This window comes from Megalobrama amblycephala, linkage group LG18 (genome assembly GCF_018812025.1).
Source record: "Megalobrama amblycephala isolate DHTTF-2021 linkage group LG18, ASM1881202v1, whole genome shotgun sequence".
NCBI lineage: Eukaryota > Metazoa > Chordata > Actinopteri > Cypriniformes > Xenocyprididae > Megalobrama > Megalobrama amblycephala.
The window spans coordinates 37,001,008-37,026,401 of record NC_063061.1 but is presented as its reverse complement, the minus strand read 5'-3'; the positions used below and the strand labels follow the sequence as shown (position 1 = coordinate 37,026,401).

The following is a 25,394-nucleotide window of genomic DNA, read 5'->3' as shown; positions in this document are numbered from 1 at the left end:
CCCTGAAGATCTATGCTTGAATGTCAGTTTGATTATAAAATGTCAAATCATGTTTGAAGCTTTGAGCTCGCAATATAGGCTTATTATAATTTGCATTTAAACTCTCTCAGACACACACTTCAATGTCCCTTTGTGTCAAAGTGCAATTAAAACAGATGGAAAAATACAGCCAGAACCGCTTCACCCACACACGCAATTACAGGCAATTAACGTGTGATTGTCAACGCTGGTGGCTTGTGGACCAATAGTTCTTTGTGCTCGTCACGGTGACAGTTCAATGTTCCCATCTGCGCATGAATAATAAAAGTATTTGCACATTCACAAACTGTCTTCGGCGTTAACCGGCCATGAATTAAAGCGGAGCCTTGGGGAATGTCGCATTACGCAACGTACGTGCAGGTGAATTGGCGCGCATTCCTCTGTACATAAATGGCCATATTTCCTCAGACGTTACGCGTTCAGCCAATCACAGACGAAAGATGCTTCAGGATTCCCGCTGGTACCGGAAAATTGGACAAATTTGGTGTAGATGTCCCTGTCAGAAACGTCAGAGAATCTCTGAGCCAGATTTCGTCCATTTTGGAAAAAAAAGAGAGAGGGAGCGCAGGAAAACCGAGCTGAGTAGTGTGAATGACACCTCGAAATCTGTCATCATAGACCGGCCGGACATTTCCGTTGACTCTCGACTCGAGAGATGAATATGAAATCAGGTTTGTGAGTGTTTCGCCGTGAAAATGTTTGTGAGGAAACTGTGGGAACATTGTGATAGCGCAGTGTCGAGGACAATCAGGGAACATTGAGCTTCTGCGGTACAAAGCTCTGCAGGGGATCGTAAGAAGTCGTGATCTCGTGCTTTTAATAATAACTCGGCTCGTGACCAGCGGATGCCCAACTGTGCTGTGTAATTTTCGCGCCCTCATTGTGGCGAAGTCTGTTATTCGCGCGCACTGGACGGACGACCGTTATTATCGTCGACTAAATGGCTCATTAGTTCCTAACTAAATTAAAACCCATCAATCAAACAAGGTCCGAGCCCGTGAGTTAATTGTTGTTTCGTCGATTTTAACTTATTAAGCGTTCTTTAACGACCCTTAGAATAAAAACATTACTAGATTTTTACATTTTCTGAAGAAAATGTGCTTGTTTTTAGCGTGTTGCTAGGTGGTTGCCGTCACAAATCAAAATAACCTATCCCAGAGGTATCCATTTATGGTCTTGTCTAGCTGTGATTTCTACCCTTTTATCGTCCTCTAGTTGAAGATCATTCATCTGATTACTTGGAACAGTAATAGCACACCTCTCCTCAATAAGACACAAAAGTAAAGGTATCATTCATGTTTATAAATGAGTAACTTGTTTAAAAAAACACTAACCCTAAGTATGAACACTTGTAAACTATTAAAAATACAAAATCCCTTTTTTTTTTTTTTTTTTTTTAGACATGGTACAGTGTTTTTTGACACTACCATGGTAAAAACCATGTTATTCATACCTTAAAGTGACAGGTAAATACAATGGTATATGAATATGGCTTATTATAATACCATCACCATACCATAATACTACTACAGTATCATTTACTAGTGGAATAGTAAAAGAAACCACATATATGATTTTAGAAAATATTTACCATCCTACACAGTCTAACCTTTTCCCCATTTATCCATATTGTAGGATAAGCTATGTGTTGCGGGGGAGTGATATTCACAGGTACTGCTCTTCCTACACCAGCTCCTTCTGTGCTCACTTTTTCTCCCTCAGTCTTTCTCTGTAAAGGTTACGGGGTGATTCATAATGAGTAAAGTGGCATTTGACAGCACCTCTCACTTCAGATCCATCTCTCAAGTCAGAATCATTTGGTTGTGTAAGTATTTTCATAATCAACTGCTTTAATGAATTCAACCAAGATTGGTTGACAAACTGATTGTCTGAAAAATATTAGATGGGAAACAGACATAAGGCAAGGTGGAGAAGGGAGAACACATTAAAGAGAACTGACTGTTCTAATAATAGCCTAGCAGCAGTAGTCAGTGAGTGTTAGGGCCATACTGCCATCTGCTGACCATGTTGTGCAAATGTTCTGGTCAGTCGTGTTGGAGCATTTAAAAGCTTTTTTTCCTCCTTCAAACTCTAATAAAACAGCTTCCACATTAGGAGGAATGCGAACGGAGGAAAGAACTGCTGAGGTTAGCATGAGCTAAGAGCAAAAACAGCAGGAGAGACTCTTTACTCTTGCTGTTAACTTACTCTGGCACTAAAGCTGCAGAGCAAACAGCCTCTTATGTGAACAAACTAACTTATATGCTCATCGAACATAAGCTCTGTTCCAAACCCTAGTGAGCTGCCTGCCAAAACAGCATTTTAAGGCATCATAGACATGTTCCTGATGTTCCAAAAGATAGGCAGCATAATTAAGATACCTTTTAGCCGAAGTCAAGTATCCCAATTCCAAATCATTTATAATTTTTCCTTTAGGATGTTCCCTTAGAATACAGCTGGCTAGGTAGGCAGCTCACTAGATAATTTTAGAACAGTGCTATTGTCTCTGGTCCACATAACATACAAATCTTAGTCAGATGGAAGTACAGTCATGCACAGGACAGATTGACATAAAATGTTGTCACATGTTTTGAATAGATTCTTTTATTGGTGCCAAACATGAATGTGAGACTCCAGGTTTAGATTTTCTTACCTCTTATCGTAATATGTGTCATCCTTTCTTGTAAATGTTCTTTTTACAATGAATGTGATGCAAATCTACCTGCATTCTAGGCAGGTAGCTGATAACTATAACTTGTAACTGACTGATAACAGGAAATAAAGTCCATCTCATCTAAATGTTATATGATCTAGCTAATTTGCTAAAGTGTTTTGACCTAATAAACAGAGTGAAAAATTAGTTGATTTTTTTTAAAAATGGCATACACATTGTGTATACACGTATCCCAATTCTATACACACACATTGTGTACAAATGTGTTTCACACTTTCAGAGACACACATAGGATTGTGTGTAATGGTGTGTTGGTATAAACATAGAATTAAGAGGATTATTTACAGGGGGTCCATGCCATGTTGTGTACTGAACTCCTGGAAGTCCTCTGGAATGGTGTCTGGAAAAGAGATTATGATAAAATACAATATGATAAATGTATAGGTTCTGCAATTAGTTTTGATGTATGTACGCTACCATTCAAAAGTTTAGGTAACATAAATCGTAATGTTATAATTATATATGGCAATATTATAAATGTTGTTACTGTCACTTTTAATGCATGATTGCTGAATAAAAGTATATATTTTTTGATTCCTTTATTTGAATGGTTGTGTATATGTTTATGCTTGTTCCAGCTGTTGCATTACTGTTTCAGTGTATAACATATGTTTTTGTTCTCACCATTGCAGCGATACTTCAAGTTTGACCAGATGATGTTCTCTTGAGAGAAGCAGAACACTCCCAGTCTTCCTCCTCTCATTGTGGTATCAATTGTCACCCCAGAATCTGCCACTAGCTCTGTACCCTCATAGAAACGAACCCTAAAAACACACAAAAAAGTCTGAACTGAATCATCTTGACTTTTAACATTTTTCTTTCTCATAAGTATTAACTTTGCTAATGTAACTGAAGCCAGCTAGTAAGAGCTGTGCAGATAAACCTCACTTCCCTTGCCCCAAAAGGTGCACTAGTGACTGACGCTAAAGGCTGCAGTCTTTAGCCAACTTGTTAGCGCGCCTGCCTCCCACGCCAGACACCCGGGTTCGAGGCCCGCACAGGGCGAGTAGGACCTGAATGGTTACATTGGTGCCGTAACCCGGATGGGAATGAGGTTTAGGGGAGTGAGTGTAACGGAGGCCAGCTAGTAAGAGCTGTGCAGATAAACCTCACTTCCCTTGCCCCAAAAGGTGCACTAGTGACTGACGCTAAAGGCTGCAGTTTTTAGCCAACTTGTTAGTGTACCTGCCTTCCACGCCAGAGACCCGGGTTCGAGGTCTACACAGTGCGGGGCGAGTAGGACCTGAGGGGTAACATTAGTGCCATGACCCGGATGGGAATGAGGTTAAGGGGAGTGAGTGTAACGGAGGCCAGCTAGTAAGAGCCTTGCAGATAAACCTCACTTCCCTTGCCTCAAGAGGTGCACTAGCAACTGACACTAAAGGTTGCAGTCTTTAGCCTCCTTGTTAGCGCGCCTGCCTCCCATGGGGAGGCCTGCACAGAGCAGGGGGAGTAGGCCTTGAGGGGTTACATTAGCTTGGCTTCAAACTTTGAGTCACCTCAATTTTTATTGGCTTACCTGATGTATCCGACTTGTGGGCGGTGCTGCAGGTACCAGCGGTATGATACCTTATCTTTCCAGCCAACGTTCCTTGGATCCTTCCACAGGAGACGCACCTGATCATTAGTGTCCCCTGTATGCCAGAGAGAGTTCCTCAAATGCTCACCTGGACCAGACTTGGACTTCACTGCCTGAGAATGAGAGATGAATATATGTTCTGAAAGACTTTCTCACAGATTTAGAGATCATATATCTTGAAATTCAGCTAATCAACCTTCAGCTGAATGCCAGGTTCAGCTACTGCTCTGAAGGGCGTGGCCTGCCAGTACGTCTGCTCCGTTTGCTTCCACATCACAACATAGAAACTGGAAGAGTCCTGGTATCCAAAGATGAAGCCGGCATAGTCATCATCGGTCACCGTATTCACGTGGAACGTTCCCTCGAAATCAACACCACTGAATGCAGTGTAACCTGGTCATTGGAGAGGGGAATGGCATCAATCATAAAAATAACTTAATATGTCATTATTCGTGATGGAAAAACATGCATCCACTCACCAACAGCGAGGCCTGGATCACTGTTCATAGTCTGGACAATCTCCATTCCCTTTGCAGCAAGGCAAAGAATATGTCAGAATTGTATATCTCAAATAGTTTCCTGAAAATTCTATGTATCTTTTTCTGTACCTGGTTAAGAACCACCCAGTTGGGGTCAATCTGAGCATCACCCTCTGGGTCCAGTACAACTGTCTGATAGGCTCTGAAGTCTGTCAGCGTGATCTCTGCATTCTCTGGACAGTTATCAATCCTGTCGATTACCTTGTCCTGGTCAAAGTCTGATTCACATATGTCGCCTACCCCATCATCTGTGTAGAAATGAACAAGTGAGTGAGGGATGATTGTAATATGATTTCTGTATGTTCAAATACAAGACTTTCTGTGAATAATGGGATAATGTTCTGTCTGTTTCTTACATAAAGGCATCAAACGGCTTTAGAAGACTTGGAATATAGTGCAGAATATAGTCAACTACTTTGTGGCGACCAGGGCGGGCGAGAGCCGTGAGGGAACGGCGCGAGGCCGGTGGCGCGAGTGTTAATGAGCTTCACCTGGGAGGCGCACCGGCCTTGAGTCCCTCACGGAGGAGCTCCGGGAGCATAAAAGGAGGAGCGACTACAGTGAAGGACGAGAGAGGACCAGGCCTGGACTTTACGTTATGTTTTATTATGTTTGTGTAGCCGGCAGACGTCCGCGAGGGTCTGCCGGCATTACTTTCGTTTTGTTTGTTTATTTTGAGATTAAAGTTTTGTTCAATGTTCGCCGGTTCCCGCCTCCTTCTTCCCACATTTACGAACATCGTTACATACTTATATAAAGCTTGACAGCCAATGTCAATTTTCTAGTTTTGTTCTATGGACATTCTAATGGAAATAATGTGCAGTGCATTCTATTTCTATGTAAGGATTAGTGTTGTACTCACTGTTGTCATCTATCTGCTCAGGGTTGGGCACCAACCGACAGTTATCTGGTCCAGGAGGCAGTGTGTCGGGAATACCGTCATTATCATCATCATCATCACATTCATCTCCCAGTCCGTCTTTATCTGTGTCTAGTTGGGAGCTATTAATTACCAGCGGGCAGTTGTCCTTGCTATCTTGGTGACCATCACCATCACTGAAGGATACAAAAAATGTTATTACAGAAATGCTCATAGAAATTTCTACAGACCATTCAGTTTTAACAATGAAGAAACTGATATGCAAAGGAAACCGTGTCTCTGTTGCATGAGTGATGGACCTTTTCATACCTATCTTGATTTGTGTCGCAAGAGTCTCCAACAAGATCATTGTCAATGTCAGACTGGGGAGAAGAGGATTGAATGTAAATATTATAGTTAAAAAAAAACAAAAAAACAATATACAATGAATATTTGGCTGTCTGTGAATAATGTACCTGATTTGGATTTGGGATGTCAGGACAGCTATCGCATGCATCTCCCACACCGTCCCCATCACGATCCAGCTGATCACGATTTTTCACTCGCTGACAGTTATCCAGGAAGTTTTTCACCCCTGACAATCAAAAGCAGACACCAAAAATGGGAATGACTCAGTACCAAAAAGACAAAAACATCTTTTGTTGGAACCCAATCATCAAGACTTTTAGACGTACTTCACTTTGTGTGTGTATGTCATCTCTTACCATCTCCATCCATGTCGTCATCGCATGCATCTCCGAGGCCATCAGAATCTGTGTCTCTCTGGTCTGGGTTATCCACTCGGACACAGTTGTCACATGCATCGCCATGACTGTCCTTATCACTGTTCAGCTGATTTATATTTGGCGTCAACCAGCAGTTATCCTAAAATTCATACATACACAAGAACAAAGTTTACTAAATAACCAGAGATAGATATGCAAGAGGTAAGAGATTTTTAAAGGAATTAGTGTGAGATTCTGCACTGCATTAACATATAAACAACCACGGCATAAATGTGTGTGTGTATGTTTGTGTGTTTACCTGCTCATTCAATATTCCATCTCCATCTGCATCTGGGTCACATGCATCGCCTTTCCCATCGCCATCTGCATCCTCTTGTCCCGAGTTTGGAACGGTAACACAGTTATCCTGGCATTGAGGACAATATGAATCATCTCTCCCAGAGACAGGCAAGCGATATCACCAGAGCTATTAGCAAGTCAATATCGATTGCATTGTTGCCATAGTTACCTTTCTGCATGCTGGGTCTCGGCAGCGCAGCTTCTCATCAGGGTACCCATCAATGTCAGTGTCTTTACCACAGAGATAACCATTTCCAGCCCATCCAATGCCACACTAAAAACACATATACTCTTAGCATTTGCCCTTGAGCATAATGCCCTTTTCGCTTCATATGTGTGAATGTGTGTTTCAGAAGTTTACCTGGCATGTGATGGTGCCATCTCTCTCCTCTATACACTGTGCATTGGGGTCGCAAGGGTTCTGTAGCCGGTTTCCACAGCTTTTCTCTGGCTTACAACCTCTGATCTGGTCACCTGTAAATCCGGTCTTACATCGGCCACATTGATATGATCCCTACACACACCATTACATATAACACTTTAAGGCACTGTTCTTTTGCTTTGCATGTCTGTGTGACATTTAATGCTACTTTGCATAATAGCTATGCATTATGAACATGTCGGTTCTCACCACAGAGTTCACACAGATGGAGTTGGGGGTGCATCCTCCATTATCTGGTCCTTTACACTCATCGATATCATCACACACCTAAAGAAAATGTAGGAATTGGGAAATGTACACTTATACATAATCATACTCTTAGCACCCTTTTTGCTCGTCACGCCATTAATCAGTGGTTGTGCATCAAAATATCAGTGCCCTTTTTTTGAATTGTCTGAACTTTGCGTTACAACATATGATGTGCACACAGTGGCACTGGTGGAATGCTATATCTTGACACTCCATTTTACATAGAAATTTAAAGGGTTAGTTAACCCAAAAATTTAAATTCTGTCATTAATTACTCACTCTCATGTCGTTCCAAACCCGTAAGTCCTTTGTTCATCTTCGGAACACAAATTAAGATATTTTTGATGAAATCCTAGATCTCTCTGACATAAATAGAAATTTAATTACCACTTTCAAGGCCCAAAAAGGTAGTAAAGACACCAACTTCAGTGGTTCAACCTTAATTTCAACCTTAAGAACACTGGCTCATTATTGACCAGCTCCTGGTGGTGCTCACATGAACAGCGTCGGCTAATACTGAGCCGGCGTTCTGACGTAGAACACGGAAGCACTTCACTGTGTCTGCAACGTCAACAGCATAGGATAATGACAGAGAAGAGAAGAAATTGTTGAATAAAGTCATTATTTTTGTTTGTATTTTTGCGCACAAAACATATTCTCATCACTTCATAACATTAAGGTTGAACCACTGTAGTCACATGGACTATTTTAACGATGTCTTTACTACCTTTCTGGGCCTTGAAAGTGGTAATTAAATTGCTTTGTATGGAGCGGTCAGAGAGCTCTCGGATTTCATCAAAAATATCTTAATTTGTATTCCGAAGATGAACGAAGGACTTACGGGTTTGGAACGACATGAGAGTGAGATAATAATGACAGAATTTTCATTTTTGGGTGAACTAACCCTTTAATGCATTAGGGAACGCTGACATAATTCATGTGAAGGGTTAAACCAAGACATCAGTGACATACTTGCTTGTGCGTTTGTGCATAGGCCACACCGACACCCTCCACTGGTTTGCCAGTGAATCCAAGAGGACATGCCTCACAGCGGAAGCCTGGAGCCATGTTCACACACCTCACACCAGGGAAGCAGGGGTTAAATTGGCACTGTGAATGACACAAAAATGCATGGAAATGTCATTCAGACAAGTGCTCCAACATATGAGGCGACTTGGGCGTTTGAATTCTAGTATGGTCCTTTCCTCTCCCATTGTTTCCTGTCTTAACTCTGTACTGTCCTATTAAAATCAAGGTGAAAAAAGCCATAAATGTAATTTGTGAGCTGCCATGTACTCATTAATTTCTTTTTTAGACTCTCGAGTTCAGTATGTTTTTAGTACATCAAAAACTTTATTTCAGAAGATCAACTTCCCACAAATCCTACACACTACTCAAACTTGCATCACTACTAAATATTATTAGCAGTGTTTTGGTCAATTGACTTTCCTCAGGCTATTTCAGAAGATCAAGAAAAAAGTCATTTGTCATGATATGACCCCTTTATTGAATAGGCACGTACCTCGTCAACGTCGTCACAGCTGTATCCATCTCCAGTGTATCCATCAGGGCATGGACCGCATTCCACCCCTTCGTCTGTTTCTATGCACATATCATTACGGAAACACACTCCAGGAGTGCATTTTGGTTTCACCACTTCTGTTCCGCCCAGACCTAGAATTAATCGTTATATTTAGTATAAATGGTGTGGTTTGAAGTATTCAGATGCCTGTAACTTAACACTCCCAGTGACTGCACTCCTGCTTTAAATCTGCTTCAGCTTTTGTGACTTTGAAGTCATGACTGGAGTATTTGTTGCCATGAATATTTGTGGACACACAAATCAGATCTCTTATCTGAATATCTGCATCAACAACCTCACGCATATCATGCTCATTGTAATATCTTACCACAGGCCTGGCACTCAGAGATGGTGTTTCTGAGGAAAGATGTTTCCTTCACCTGTAAACATGCATGCAAACACACAAATAATCTGGGTTGTAAATAAGAGATGGTGGAAATTAAGAACATTAAACAAAGGGGTAAAAAGGATAATGGGCAGAAAGGTTGTACCTGCTGAATAAGAACATCTTTCAGCTCATTGATGACCTTTGTTAGCTCCAGCATCTGATTCGTAAGCTGTTTCGTGTTAAGCCCTTTATGAACAACAAAAAAACTTTTTAAAATTTTTGCAAACGCTCTTATACGCTCTTTCTTTCTTTATCCCTTTTGGAACCTTTTCCCCAAAGGTGCACTCTGTAATTATGATGATTTTGTGCTGGCCGATATGATAGACGTCTTGGATGGAAAAAGCTTCCTGATGCCATTGGAAAGGGCTTTATTTGTAATAAAAAAAAAACACATCTAGCCATAGCAACCAACCAGAAAACCCTAGCAACTTCTTAGCAACACCCTGGCAACCACCAATAACACCCTAGCATTGTAGTGGCAGATTTTTGCACATGGAAGCACCACTCATGTTTTCTTCAGAAATGTAAAAATCGAGTCGTTACCTAAATTCTGTACAGAGTCGCTCTGATGAGTGTGGCAGTCCTGCAGCGATGCAACATTTTCCATTGAATCACCGTATGCCAGTTTGAGCTCTTCCAACTCTTCCTGCCAATCAGAACAGAAAGAGAACAATGGGGAGTTTATGTTAGTGTATTAACGCATGCGACAAAAACCTCCAAATATATCTCTCAGCATGTGAGTTTTAATATGTTGTATACTTGTGCTTTCCCCTGCATGGTTTTTAGCTCCACTCCTTGGTGATTGTTTAGGCCATTAAACACAGCTGGTAAATCTCTCAGCGTCTCCACCAGCCTGCAGTCCAGGTGTAGCTCTACCCCAGGCACCGGTAACACCCCCTGGCCGTGCGGGAATCCCCCTGGTTGGCCCACCTCCAGTCCCTTCAGATGGAACAGCAGCCGATGCTTCTCACCATCAGCCAGTTTCAGGTTGTTAAAGGTAACAGTACTCATCCTACCATCTCTGCGCATGTATCGTAAAGTAGCTACGGATAGAGAAAAAGTTATGTTTTTTATATTTTTAAGTCTTTTGTGCTTATACATTTAACCCTCTAGTGCTCTTTGGTCATTTTTGCCCAAAACATTTTACGTTTAGTTTTTTTTAGATTTTTTTACTTCATCGGAATGGTACGAAACTTGGTAAAGGTTTGGGCACTTGCTATGTAAACACACACAAAAAAAATCATGAACATGATTTGAAAAGGTCAAATGGTCCTGAAAAAAATAGTCACATTTGAAAATGAGCGCATTGGAAATGAATGGGAGACAAATTTCATCTAGTGAAAACTTTTGGTACTGCGACCGAACTAAATCTTACCGAAAGCTCATTTTTTGAGATATCAAGCTCAAATTTGGAACACAACTTATGACAACTTATATTTCTCTTTGATTTTCTTGCAGTTTTAGAGTAAAATGTGCTTTTGAAAATATATACTTCATATAAAAATTGAAAATAGTATTTTTGTGCATTTTTCATAACAATAAACGTAAAATTCTGTAACTTTTTTAAGTTAACTTTTTAAAACTTTTTTCACTTCTGCAATAATTGCCAAGTGTCATCTTTGAAAAGAGATCAAAATTAAGTGTGCTCTAAAATTTCATTTTCACATCTATGCTCAAAAAGTGAATAAAGTGTAAATATAATTTAGTACCAAAAATAAATAAAAATCCCCTAAAAATCCAAAATATTAAATTAAAAACATTATCAACTAAAATATTGTACATTAATTTCATTGAAATAATTAATTTCATTTGGTCATTTTTGACCGACACGCGAAGAGCACCAGAGGGTTAACAGCGCATTTTTGTCAATTCTGCTTGTTTTAGAGCTTAAAACTTTTGTTACCATGCAAATTTTCATAGTAAATGACAAAAACTAATGAAGCCCAAGCTTGCAGAAAGTCAAAGGTATGGTGTTGTCAAACATCACGTACCTTTGTTGAGTTTTCCGAGCACAGAGAACTCAAAGTACTTGCTGTTGTCTCGTGGATTGTACAGGCTGAATATGGTGTTTCCGGTTCTAGGCTGGAGACGGAAGGTTGTGAGAATAAAGAGTTCAGTTACTCCTTGCTCTGCCAAACCTCCGTGCAGTAAATCCGGTAGACAGTCCGGTGACGTTAAGAGGTTATACACTGCGGGGAGAATGTTATTGAAATGTTACATAAGTGTTACTGAAACACAAAGTATACTGTTCACAAACATGTAGTTGTTCCTCAGGCTAATGTATGCTGGGAGTGATGCCCAGGTCTTTTTAGGTTGATGTCATTTCTGTTAGACTGTAAATACCGTTGCTGTTTATTTAGCCAGTTGAATGAATGATTAAGCATTAGTAGTTCTTTGAATTTTGTAAATGGCAAGAATTAGTTGAGGTTGAGGTTTTTTTTATTTTTTTTTTATACATAACAGCTCAACTCTAACAAGTATAATGGCAGATGGCATTCAAATGCATTCAAAGTTTGAATGTTTTGGCATTGTGAATGGGATAATGGTCTGTGTCTAAATGCTAAAACCCAGACCATATCTAACATGCTTGCTGAGTGACGTACAATTTGGTGAGAAACATTTGACAAAGATATAGAAATTTCACTTGATAGAAATGTGTTCTGTTGAGTTCCAGAATAAGCAGAAAAGGCTTGAATTTCAGATTAATATCTTGAGTTTTTAAACAGAAACTCCTGTAACTGAAGCAACTGGTCTTAGTTTGTATAATTGAGATTGACAGGGATCGAATTGGATCTTATCCATTGAACATTTTCAGAGGAAAACTTCATGGAAACCAGGTGAACGAACAGCCGTTGTGGTGTCACTGCCGGATGTCAAATACAGATGTTGGTTGTTATGGCGATGGAAGCGTGCCATTGGCTAAACAGGCAAACGTAATGTATGAAAAAATGTTAATGACTCAAGAATGACGTCTTTTCCAATATTTTAACCGAAAAAGAGGGTCTGACTCTCATTTTCATGCCTTAGCAATCATCACATCAATTGACGCAATACAACTAAGGATATTCCCATGAAAACCAAGACAATTGTTTTGCTTCTTGTTTATCTTCACTTTCTTGTGAAGAATATAGTTTGCCCATTTCAAAGAGCTGCTTGTTGCTCAAAAGCATCATTTCTGTTCACACATGGTGTGCTGAAAGATTTACATGCCGACCGTGATTGCCAACATGTGTGATTTGGCTTTATGTATTATTTGTCATTTTAATGTTCAAACATTCTCCAAGTCATATGTCTTAAAGTAAATATTACATTGACATTAAAGAGGGTAATGTTTATATCCTCTGTAGGTGGAAGTACTCAGTGTTTGTGTATGTGTGTGTGTGTTTTCTTTAAGTATTATGTGTCCGCCTTTCAGATTCAATAAAATAATGCAATCTCATCCTTGCTGCAAAAGACATTATGACTTCTATAGCCCAGAATGAACTACCGTTCACACACACATACACACACACACTTACTTCAACTCTCTCATATACACAGGCACTGACCAAAAAACAAAATTAGAGCCTGATGCTTTGTGATAAACACATCCACACTGAAGGAGGATCAAAGTAAATAGGAATAGAAAATTAAAAATCAAGAAACCAGCCATTAAGAAAGAAATCTGACACTTTTAGAGTCAGCATGAGATTTTACAAGACAGACAAAGAAGCGTGAAAAAAAGAACAAGAGTGTAAATAGAACTACAGTAAAATGTTATTTTGAATGAAATTAAATTAGTTAAACCAGGCAACTTAACTTAACTTAACCCTTTCATGAATTAAAGAAACATTTTAACCTATTAAGGAAACTTTATGTGTACTCACCGGTTGATTCTGCGCTTGCTGTGCTGAGAGTCAACATCAGAGAAATAGCAGTGAGGAGATGCATTGTGCCGGCCATCCTTTACCACAACCTTCTGCCACCCCACAGAAGGAGTGTGAGAGAGAGAAGTCTTATGGGAGCTGATCTTTGATTCCTTCGTGTCTTTTGTGTTTTATAGAGAAAGTCTGTGTGTGATTGAGTAGGACACAGCAGTGAGGGACAGAAGAAAAGAGCAAGGTCTGTGTGCATTCGAGTTTTAATGATGTGTGTGTGTGTGTGTGTTGGTGAGGAAGCAGGCTGTCTATCAACCCACAGCAGCTGTGGTGGGCGGAGTTATGAGTCTAACAGACGCCCCCATGCTGAGGGGGCGGAGCGAAGAGTGGTGTCGTATAATTGGCGGGCCTGGCTCACGTCTGAACTCTTATTTGTACCTTTTATGAGGTTCCATTTGTTCCACATCCTTCTCTCCATCCTCCTTTTCCCTCCATTCCTTTCCCGGGTTTTCACATATTTTCCTGTAATTTTGACTGGCAGGTGCCGTAAAATACGTCTGCCGGGGTGGATCTCTGGGGAATTGTTTAAAGATAACTGGATGGAGAGTTGCTAATGTTCCGTGAAGGTCTGATTCTGAGGATTCTGTAATAAAAATAAATTAAAAAGTCAGATACACATGTGAAGCAGGCACATAACAGCTGTTTAATGATACAGGAGCAATTGGGACCAGCTATTTCATCTCTCAACTCAATGGTAGTTTAATAACATTCATGGTAGCACTCTACAAAATAGCAAAGAAACGTCTAAGACTTTGAGTTGTACATTTGTTGTTGTATCTATCCTTTATAAGGCATACACTATGGCCACGTACACACTGCAGCCAGTGTTGCCTAGTCTGCAGTTTTCCTGCGGAACTGGGCTACTTTTACACTGTTGCCGCGGGTTGTTTTTTTAGTCTGCGGTTTGAAACGGACACCCCCAAACTTCCCCGGCTAGTCTTGGCTGAGACTGTGATAGGTTTTGAATAGCAATTGACCCTTCGCCGGGAGTTTGATTGACAAGCGATCTAACCAGTCATAACGCCAAATCTGCCATTTTGTCCGACAAAGCAGTCAGGAGTTAGAAGATTAACCTCGATGGACTTGAACTTGAAAAATGGTGTGTACTGACGTCTTTCCACATTTGAAACAACATACCTTCTCATGTTCATCTTCATGTTTATTTGATGCCATAAATTAGTAGGAAGAGATGATCGGTAAACGAGCCGCTTGAGCTGAGGCTCTACGGCGATCTGTCACGACACATTAAAGAGCCACAAAACGTTTTTTATTGTTCGAATTTCTTAAATTACACAGTTTGAAAGCTGGGACTTTGTTTAATATCATAAGTAACCTGCTCTGTCTTGTCTGTCGACGTGTTGTCAGTGTCCTCTTTGCTCTGCAATGTACTTTCCTCTCTGTGTAGCATGACAGCGCCATGGCTTGTCAGTCAAGGCAACAGTAACTAAGGGGGGCGGGTCTTTGCGAAGGGTCAATTGGGCTTGTTTTGTTACACAAACCTGGCAACCCTTACTGCAGCTAAATTCAGTTGTCAATTTACCTTTTAGTGCTTACTCCTAGACTGGGTAAACCCAGTCTGGTCTGCCGGCGATTTGATTTCGCCCGGCAACTCAGTCTTGAAACCCGTACATTCATTTCTACTTCTTCTGTTACACTTTTGCGGGAACCAATCGCAGACTGGCTTATCCACCTTGATTGCTATTGGCGGGTATAACACGATGACAATAGAGAAGCGACGGCAAGCAGCTTTTTGTTTACATTGAACATGGCGGCCACCGAAGCACAGCAATCAGTTGATGCTGTTTTAAAAGATTTCAAAGGCAAGTTTTGATGCTACAAACCAATACAAACTAAACCTGTCTGGAGTTTTCGCGTCGCTCTGTAAAGTACGTCACCCGGATCGTTGATCTGATTGTTTGAAGGACTATCCAATTGCGTGAATAATGCTTGTTGATCACGCCTCTTGTGCAGCAGAAAATACATAGCAGACTCCCCAGACCAATGTTCAATTTTAAATTGCCAGACAAGCTTAATCCTGTTATGTACACAAAGTTCAGTAATTCATGAGAATGACAACCGCATTCTGCAATTGAATGAACTCCTGAAAAAATCCCATGCACAGCAACTACCCAAAACATCCCAGAAACTTCCCACAATGTCCCAGCAACCATCTAGCAATGTCCCAGCTATCACACCTAGCAAAGCACCTAGCAACTACCCAAACATCCCAGAAACTTCCCACAACACACCAGCATCCACCTAGCAATGCCATAGAAACCAACCAAGCAACTACCCACAACAACACAGAATCTTCCTAGCAACCTTCCACAGTGCCCCACCAACCACTTAGTAAAGTCCCAGCAATCACACAAAACACCTAGCAACACCCTAGCAACCACCCAAAACCCCTAGCAAAGAGCTAGCAACACCATAGGAACAACCCACAATATCCTAGCACCATGGCTTTTCTACAGGCAAGCACATTTTCTGTAGAACATAACATTTTTTTTTTTTTTTAAGAAAAAATGCTTTGTTCACATATATGGATAGACGATGACGACAGAGAAAAGAAATCTATATACTATCACTTGTCTCGTGGCGGAGCTCCACTACGTTACTCATTGCGGTTGGTATCATTAATAACAGACTTGTCTGATACTGATATAGCGCTCACATACTCATATTCATACCGCCGATTGGCCGATCACACTGACCACTGACCAATCACGTGATGTTGTGGTGAGTGACATAATCCCACATCCTAATCAGAGGGGCGAACGCTGCCCGGTGTGTGTGAGTGTGTTAGGAGCTAAATTACAGTCTTTTGCCGAAGCTGCTCTGTCATTAAAGCTTTCTGAGGCATTATGGGTATGTTAAGACCCAGGTGGGCAAAGTTCTGGAATGTTCTGATTCAAACCGCCTCCCGTTGGCGTGCGTGTGTGTGTTACAACAGGATCTGGCCTTAAGTCTTTCTCTGAATGTCTGGTTATGTTGGATCCGTCAGTAGAGCAGCAGGAAACAGACAGACACACTCACACTGTGTCCTTTTGTTCTCACTGTAGGTTGAGATGGCCTGACAGAGGCTGTTAGTTTGTGGTAAGACGACCCCGCTAATGATCCTACCATGTGTGTGAGCACGAGGGTTCGGTTGCACACATATCCGCATCTATGTTTGTGTAAGAATAGCCGCAATCGTGTGTTTGAGTCCAGAATCTCTTTCAACAGACACTGCTGACTTGTGACAGTGTTCGTACCTGAGCTACACCTCTCGTGCACAGGTCGAGTTCAATGTGTTTATTGGGGCTGGTTATGGTCGTGCTTTTAACAACCTGTGTAACAGGGTTTTAGCAGCATGTAATTGTTCAGACGGAGTAAATTGGGGAGGGGAAATGTTCTCTTGAACTCCTCTGGGGAAGTATAATTTTCCTCTGACCTCCCCTCGGGGCAGCACAGTATTCTTCTGACCTCATTCGGGATGCTGGAATGTTCTCATAACCTGCGATGGGGCTGATAGATTTACTTTCAACATCTACAAGTTGCAAACGGTGACTCATGGCACTTTTGACGCTTTTTATTCAGCTGAAATAACATCTAAAACTGGCCTAAAGTGGTTTGCTGGTCTAATCTGGCCACCAAACGTTTTTACACAGGTCTAGTTTGATGGTGTTTAGAGGGGTTTTGGGTACTCGACCACTTGAGCAGACCAGCTAAATACCAGCTTGGCCGGATGGAAGACCAGTTAAACCAGTTAAGACCAGAAAACCAACTTGAAGTGATATTTTGCATTAAAAAATGTTTACATATGGTCCACAAGACAAAAAAATAGCTGAATTTATAAAAACGACCCGCTCAAAAGTTTGTGAACCCTTGATTCTTAATACATGGATGATCTACGACTGTTTGTTTGTTTGTTTGTTTTTTGTGATGGTTGTTCATGGGTCTCTTGTTTGTTCTGAGCAGTTAAACTGAGCTCTGTTCTTCAGAAAAATCCTCCAGGTCCCAAAAATTCTTCAGATTTCCAGCATCTTTTTTATATTTGAACCATTTCCAGCAGTGACTGAATGATTTTGAGATTCATCTTTTCACACTGAGGACAACTGAGGGACTCAAACTCAACTATTAAAAAAGGTTCAAACATTCACTGATGCTCCAGAAGGAAACACGATGCATTAAGAACCGGGGGGGTGAAAACTTTTTGAATTTGAAGATCAAGGAATATTGTACTTAATTTGTCTTCTGGCAAACAACAAGTGTCTTCTGTTGCTTCCGAAGGGCAGTACTAAATAATAAAAAAAAAAAAGATATTTAAACAAAATAAGAAAAATTGTGACATCTTCATCCTGTTCAAAAGTTTTCACCCCCCCGTCTCTTAATGCATCGTGTTTCCTTCTGGAGCATCAGTGAATGTTTGAACCTTTTTTAATAGTTGTGTTTGAGTCTCTCAATTGTCCTCAGTGTGAAAAGACAGATCTCAAAATCATACAGTCACTGCTGGAAAGGGTTCAAATATGCAAAAGATGCTAGAAAACTGAAGAATTTTTGGGACCTGGAGGATTTTTCTGAAGAATATTGGGCAGTTTAATTTCTCAGGACAAAACAAGAGACTCATGAACAAAAATATCGTAAAATATCTTAGTCAGGACACATTTCACATTTTCACAGATTAAGTGGTTCACAAACTTTCAAGCAGCATTGTATGTATATATATATATATATATATATATATATATATACAGTACAGTCCAAAAGTTTGGAACCACTAAGATTTTTAATGTTTTTAAAAGAAGTTTCGTCTGCTCACCAAGGCTACATTTATTTAATTAAAAATACAGTAAAAAACAGTAATATTGTGAAATATTATTACAATTTAAAATAACTGTGTACTATTTAAATATATTTGACAAAGTAATTTATTCCTGTGATGCAAAGCTGAATTTTCAGCATCGTTACTCCAGTCTTCAGTGTCACATGATCCTTCAGAAATCATTCTAATATGCTGATTTGCTGCTCAATAAACATTTATGATTATTTTCAATGTTGAAAACAGTTGTGTACTTTTTTTTCAGGATTCATTGATGAATAGAAAGTTCAAAAGAACAGCATTTATCTGAAATACAAAGCTTCTGTAGCATTATACACTACCGTTCAAAAGTTTGGGGTCAGTAAGAATTGTTATTTTAATTTTTTTGAAAAGAAATGAAAGAAATGAATACTTTTATTCAGCAAGGATGCATTAAATCAATCAAAAGTAGCAGTAAAGACATTTATAATGTTATAAAAGATTAGATTTCAGATAAACACTGTTCTTTTGAACTTTCTATTCATCAAATAATCCTGAAAAAAAATATTGTACACAAATATTTTGTACAATTGTACACATTAAATGTTTCTTGAGCAGCAGATCAGCATATCAGAATGATTTCTGAAGGATCATGTGACACTGAAGACTGGAGTAATGATGCTGAAAATTCAGCTTTGCCATCACAGGAATAAATTACTTTGTGAAATATATTCAAATAGAAAACAGTTATTTTAAATTGTAATAATATTTCACAATATTACTGTTTTTTTTACTGTATTTTTAATTAAATAAATGTAGCCTTGGTGAGCAGACGAAACTTCTTTTAAAAACGTTAAAAATCTTAGTGGTTCCAAACTTTTGGACTGTACTGTGTGTATATATATATATATATATATATATATATATATATATATATATATATATATATATATATATATATATATATATACAAACAAAATAAAATAAATGTAATAATTAATAATAAACTAATAACTAAAATAAAAATTATTTTACCTCATCCATCAGTTAAAAAAAAAAATGTTTAAGCTTAAAAGCAGAAAAAATGTGCCTCTTGTATTTTTGTTCATGCATTTATATTAGTTCTGTCCAAAAAACTCCTGTGCATGTATTTTTCTTTATGTAAACAGCTCTTCGCACACTGTATAATCACACCCATTTCTGGATTATACAAAATTACTGGGATTACCAATTTTATATGGTCATGACAAGAATATTGAAATATTGATTTGATATGAACTGCATAAACCAAGATTAATAACTGCATCACTCTAGTCTCATGTTAACACATACAACATTTTAAATTACAAAAAAATCTAATCATTAATTAAATCATTTAAACTTCATGTTTTAAACTCTTCACTGCATTTTCAAAACAGCATGTATTTAACATTTATCCCAGTGCGATGTCTTGCCCCAACAGACTTCCATTGTACCGTTCCGGTAAATGTGATTGTTTTTTGTTATTACAAACTGATGGATGAGTCGGAAATCTGTCCTGTGGTAATCAACAGCATGCCAACTTTCTCTGAACCCAGAACATTACTAGTACATAAGATTACAACAACAGAAAACGTACGTAATTTCAAAAACTTTAGCAATTTCCAAACATCATAAATATTATTCTTGCCGTTTTCTCAGAAATGAGGGTACGGGGTAAAAGTACAACAACAGGCTTTGATTATCAGCTTCTGTTGTGTGTTACGCTGGAGGCTGGATGAAATCGCGGCGCTGCGGATCAACAGGCAAATGTGAAGCTTTAGTAGACAAGCAGCTCAAATGTGCGGTCACGCTACAAACCTCAAAGACACATCAGCTAAGATAGATGAGAGATGGATAACACTCGGAGTTGTGTGTTTGTCACCGCATGTGTGTGTGGTGAGGTAGGTTGCACATGGAAGCTATTACTCAGGTACTTAGTCTCCTCGCGCACAAACACAGGGATAGTGTGCGTGTGTTTGGGAAAAATGCTTGGACAAAATCAGGGCGAGTTTAAAGCAAATGCATCGGTGTGCATTAATCGTTTTGGCAAACAAATATTGATCAAAAGAAATGCAACAACTAGGGTTCATGAAAAGAATGAATATTTTCTTAAGGTTTTGTCTGTAGAACAATCTTACACTCTTAAAAATAAAGGTTCCAAAATGTTGTAGTGATGCCATAGAAGAAAGATTTTTGGTTCTCCAAATACATTTTCAGTGAACAGTTCTAAAAAGAATCATATTTTCATAGTGTTGAAGACACTAGTGTGGAATGGAAAGTTTCCATGGATGTTCCATTGAACCATCAATGCCAGTAAAGAATCTTCATTTTTCAAGAACATTCTTAAGAAATGTTTTTGTGAATACAAAATATTCTTAGGAAGTTAGGAAATAAGAAGAAAATAGCAGTTAAGAAGAATTTTATTTTTCAGAATGTTTCGTGACTTTTGAAATCTGCTTTTGCAGTTATTAAAAGTAAAACATCTTTATCTCCATCAACAGGTTTCAACGCTGAAACCCCAGAAGCCTTGAACAGGTCTCGCATCCTTTAACCCAAACACACTGACGTTCATTCCACACTTAGTTCCAACTTAAATCCAAGCTAGTCCCACAGACGTCTGGATCAGAGTGTTTGTAACGCTGGCATCGGGAGAAAAGACGTGTAACTCCTAACGATGCTTTCCCGGAATGTTAAAGGAAGTCAAGCAGCTAAACACAGAAAAAAAAAAATCAGATGGGTATGTTTACCTGGAATGAACAAGGGGGGAAAAGTTCTGGAGCAGCACAAAGGTCTACTCTTATAAACAACACGAGGTGTAATATTGTGGATATATAAGCATGACTTTCTCTCAGATGGTGTCTGGGGGCCAGGTGGACTGGAGCTGATGATTTAGAGAGGTTTAGTCTATGGAGGCTGAATAGGTCACACAGCGCAGGTAAATCACTATCAGATAAATGGAACCAGCCTCAAAACACTGACATCATCGCTGTAATGAGCTAATGGTCACATGATGTGCGCTAGAAAAAAATAACCTGTGTGTGTTTTTAGACAAAGCGCTTGACTGGATCATCTTGCTTTACCGTGGAACGGAAATGACCTGATGTGTGTGTGTTTTGTATTATTATAGTGTATGTGTGTGTGTATAGTGGCACATAGATAATGGCTTTCACAGAACGAGAAGCAAAAACACAGGAAATGGAGCAGTTTTCCAGACGCTTGCTCCATTCTGACTGATTCCATCGTTCAAAGCTTTCATCTCGCCGATAAACAGCAATAGAACAAGAAATATGGCCTCTTTAAAAACATTTTTAACGTTCTCATGATCTTCTCTCTCTGGAGAGCACATTTTAAATAGCCTAACCTTTTTTAGACCCCAACACATTTAAAGGCCATTTCAAGGAATATGTTGCATACAAAACAGAAAATTATTTACTCGCCCTCGTGTCGTTCCAAAGCCGTGTGACTTTCTTCTGTGGAAGACGTTTAGCAGAATGTTCATGCTTCTCTTTTGCATTAAAGGGTTAGTTCACCTAAAAATTCTGTCATTAATTACTCACACTCATGTCCTTCCAAACCCGTAAGAATTTCAATCATCTTCAGAACACAAATGATGATCTTTCTGATGAAATCTGAGAGATTTCTGTCCCTCCATTGACAGCTATGCAACTACCACTTTGACGCTTCAAAAAGTTCATAAAGAGATCGCTAAACTAATCCATATGATTTAAGTAGTTTAGTCTAAATTTTCTAAAGAGACTTGATTACTTTATTTGATGAACAGATTGAATTTAGGCTTTTATTCACATATAAACATTCATCAACTCACACATCAGTTGTGGTAAACAGAAATTTAAAGGATTAGTTCACTTTCAAATTGAATTTTCCTGATAAACCGCATTTTCGTATTCTTCAAAAAGTTTACGCTGTATGTACAGAAAAAAACTGAACTGGTGCCGCGTTCGTTTCGTAAATAGAATAGGGAAGGCGTAGGATATACAGCGTAAACTTTTTGAAGAATACGAAAATGCGGTTTTGGCGGAAGCACTTGGAAGGTGATCATTAGTTTATATAAAGCATATACATTTACATTTTTTTCGCTAATGACTGATCTTTTCGCTAGATAAGACCCTTATTCCTCGTCTGGTATCATTTAAAGCCCTTTGAAGCTGCACTGAAACTGTAATTTTGACCTTCAACCGTCTGGAGGCCATTAAAGTCCACTATAAGGAGAAAAATCCTGGAATGTTTTCATCAAAAACCTTCATTTCTTTTCGACTGAAGAAAGAAGGACATGAACATCTTGGATGACATTGGGGTGTGTCAATTTTCAGGAAAATTTTATTTGAAAGTGAATTAATCCTTTAAGCATGTTCGCTTAATGTGCGAGAACCAATGAGATTCATTCTTGTGTTACGCAGCTCGTTTGAACTTCCACAAGAGGTTTGTTCTCGTGCCTCAAGCAGGTTCAAATCAAACAGTTTGAAAGTAAAACATGCACAATTTTACACAGGAAATGATCAATAAAACCAAATAAAAATGGCACCATGACTGATCAGAATTTCACGTCTGCTACACTGTAAACCCTAATAAGTTGGCAGAACTTCCAAGTTTGGAAAAGGTTGGTCGAGCAAACAAGGGCTTTGGTTCAGAAGACTATGTTGCGCTAAATTTTGAAGATGTTTTTCCTGGAGTGGGTTTAGATCCAGCTGTTTTTTGGGGGGTAAGCCAGTTGCCTCAAATTTTTAAACCTTAAGTTATAAATAAGTCTTTCAATGCCACTGTACAGTCATTTTAAAGTGGTAAAACTACCTTAAAACCACTTAAACCCACAGCCTTTATTTACTTAATTGTTTTCTAAAATGTCAGCAACAGCAATACAATAACAGAGGCAAATGTTATTATAATAATCAAGAAATAATTCTTTTGCAGGCCATTTACAATCACACTTGTGTGTATATCTGCTTTTTCCAAAAGATCTGAATGCTGCTCATGCAATCAGAATCTAGAGTCAATATCTGAGTCTCTTTGTTCCTCTTCATTAAACTTGAACCTTCTCTTATCCACGTACACTGATGTCTAGATTCTCAGACGTGAATTCACCGTTTAACCACATCTGAAATGACGCACACTCATACAGCAGACCTGGAGCATCCTGTCTGGTTTATAGACACACACACACACTCCAACATCAGACCTTCCGAGTCCTCGTGCCAAGAGTGTGTTTGTGATATTAAAGAGTTCTACCATGGGACATAATAATACCAGAGTCTTTACACACATGTGTAAATATAACAGCAGAGCATTTTACACATGGGGGATCAGCAGACTTGTGTGTTTGTGATCATAAACTCTTGTACAGTATCCCACTGGTATATAACGTTTCCTGTGGCCCAATAAAGACGCACAACTTTTTATAAATACACTCTTAAAAATAAAGGATCCAAACGGGGGTTTCACAGCGATGCCAAAGAAGAACCACGTTTAACATTTTAAAAATTTAAAGAAACTTTTCCATCATAAAGAACCTTTTGTGCAAAGGAAAGGTTCCGTAAATATTAAAGGTTCTTCATGGAACCATATGCCAATAAAGAACCTTTACTTATACACACTTAAAAAGTAAAGGTTCTTTATTGGCACTCTTAAGACAAAATGGTTCTAAACTACCAGATTAGGAACCTTTTTTGGTGCTAAATAGAACCCTTTTATAAAAGTTCCATAAAGAACCGTGCTTTGAAAGTGCTATAATGGTGTTAATATGAACCAGTTTGTTTTCATTAATATTATGGTTTTTACCCATCTATCTACCCGGTCTTATACTACCTTGTAAATTTCATTAAAAATGTATACACATTTTATGAAGGATATCAAGTACCTGTTGAGAGCGTGTAGTTGGATGGTTGAGTTCCAAAAAAAAATACATTTTCAGATTTGAAAAACAAAATTGCAGGATATATATATATATATATATATATATATATATATATATATATATATATATATATATATATATATATATATATAACAACGTATAAAATGGATAGTTCTGGTCCTTGATTCTGATTGGTTGAGCCGTGTTCAAAGCTGCTGTTAATTACTCTATAAACATACACCTGTGACCTCATTACATCAGTATTACTGCACCACTGCAATAAATATTAAAATATTTTTTTATTGACTAAGCATTTTATAAAAGCAATAAGCCCCATGAAGCCGTGGTTTACAGTGAATTTAGTTTGTTTTGTTAGGCACAAACACAAAACACAAACTCTAACACAAATAACTGTTTTAGCATAAAATGGTTCTTCAGGAAGATATGGTTCTAAACAGAATGGTTACTTTCAGGGCTTGACATTAACTTTTTTGGCTCACCAGCCATCTTGGTTAGGTTAGGATTAGGGTTAGGTTTTGGTTTTTTCACTGGCCCCAATTTTGACCGATACCATGGGGAAAAACTGACATATATTATCTCATAATTTGGCAGCAGGTAAACTGCTGTCACTTTAAGAACTGATGCACGGATCCATTATACTGTTACACGTTTTCTTTCTCAACTGTTTACGTTCACTTAAAACAACTGACTGTGTTTATGTCAATACTCGCCAAGACCGGCATTTTGACATTATTTTGTGTATTTGACTGTTTAAGTGCAAAAAGCAGCGAAAACAAACTCAATTTAGTGCCGAGAGGCGGCTTTATGTGTGCGCACTTTGGGTGTGAGAACAAAATCTGCGGGAATGAGTAAAATTATGCCCAATATGTGCAATCCCACACCGAAATTCAAGCCCTGTAACCAACAATATTCATCCGGAGCAAATGAAACAAGTGAGCGAGGGGAGAAAGAGCAACTGGTATCATGTAGCCTATCTGTTCTGCGGAAAATTAGTATAGGAAGCGTTTCCAATATTTCAGTATCGATCGAATAATCAATATTTTTTTAGGAATACTACATTGCACTTAGTTTATTTTTTTTTTATTTCAGATGCCTTTTTATAAGACAACAATTAAAAAATGTAAAGTGGCTAGTAGGAGTGACCGCGTTACACGCCACTGCTGAAATTTGTCGGGTGTTAATGTCAATCCCTGGTTACTATGTATAAAAAAAAACATTTTTTTTTTAGAGTGTAGATAAATACATGCACAGACACGCACTTGCCAAGATACAAACTATGTGTTTGTTCTT

General features: G+C 38.8%; 1 protein-coding gene and 1 long non-coding RNA gene across 3 annotated transcripts in view; one reads left to right on the top strand and one right to left on the bottom strand.

Moving 5' to 3' along the window:
• LOC125253435 overlaps positions 1-25,394 on the top strand; it is a 38,016-nt gene that overhangs the window by 9,878 nt on the left and 2,744 nt on the right. For both annotated transcript variants that reach the window (XR_007181444.1, XR_007181443.1), the window contains exon 3: positions 10,283-10,493. This is a non-coding gene — a long non-coding RNA (uncharacterized LOC125253435). The remainder of the gene's footprint in view (positions 1-10,282; positions 10,494-25,394) is intronic.
• On the bottom strand, positions 2,626-13,644 carry thbs4b (thrombospondin 4b). The gene is made up of 22 exons (XM_048167379.1): positions 13,363-13,644; positions 11,488-11,685; positions 10,256-10,539; positions 10,040-10,142; positions 9,600-9,682; positions 9,437-9,488; positions 9,049-9,200; positions 8,499-8,636; positions 7,467-7,544; positions 7,197-7,349; positions 7,005-7,109; positions 6,795-6,902; positions 6,476-6,635; positions 6,227-6,345; positions 6,081-6,133; positions 5,754-5,947; positions 4,961-5,139; positions 4,832-4,880; positions 4,549-4,745; positions 4,293-4,465; positions 3,398-3,537; positions 2,626-3,113 (listed from the first exon to the last, which is right to left on the bottom strand). Exons 1-22 carry the CDS (start codon positions 13,436-13,438, stop codon positions 3,055-3,057), a joined length of 2,853 nt encoding a protein of 950 aa, XP_048023336.1. The 5' UTR covers positions 13,439-13,644; the 3' UTR covers positions 2,626-3,054.

Excerpts from the sequence above, each read along its gene's own strand:
- thbs4b (XM_048167379.1), bottom strand. The coding sequence starts at position 13,438 with ATGGCCGGCACAATGCATCTCCTCACTGCTATTTCTCTGATGTTGACT. Across the intron at positions 9,683-10,039 it reads CGACTCTGTACAGAATTTAG|GGCTTAACACGAAACAGCTT; the intron begins GTAACGACTCGA and ends TTGTTCATAAAG. Across the intron at positions 4,466-4,548 it reads AACCTGGCATTCAGCTGAAG|GCAGTGAAGTCCAAGTCTGG; the intron begins GTTGATTAGCTG and ends TCTCATTCTCAG.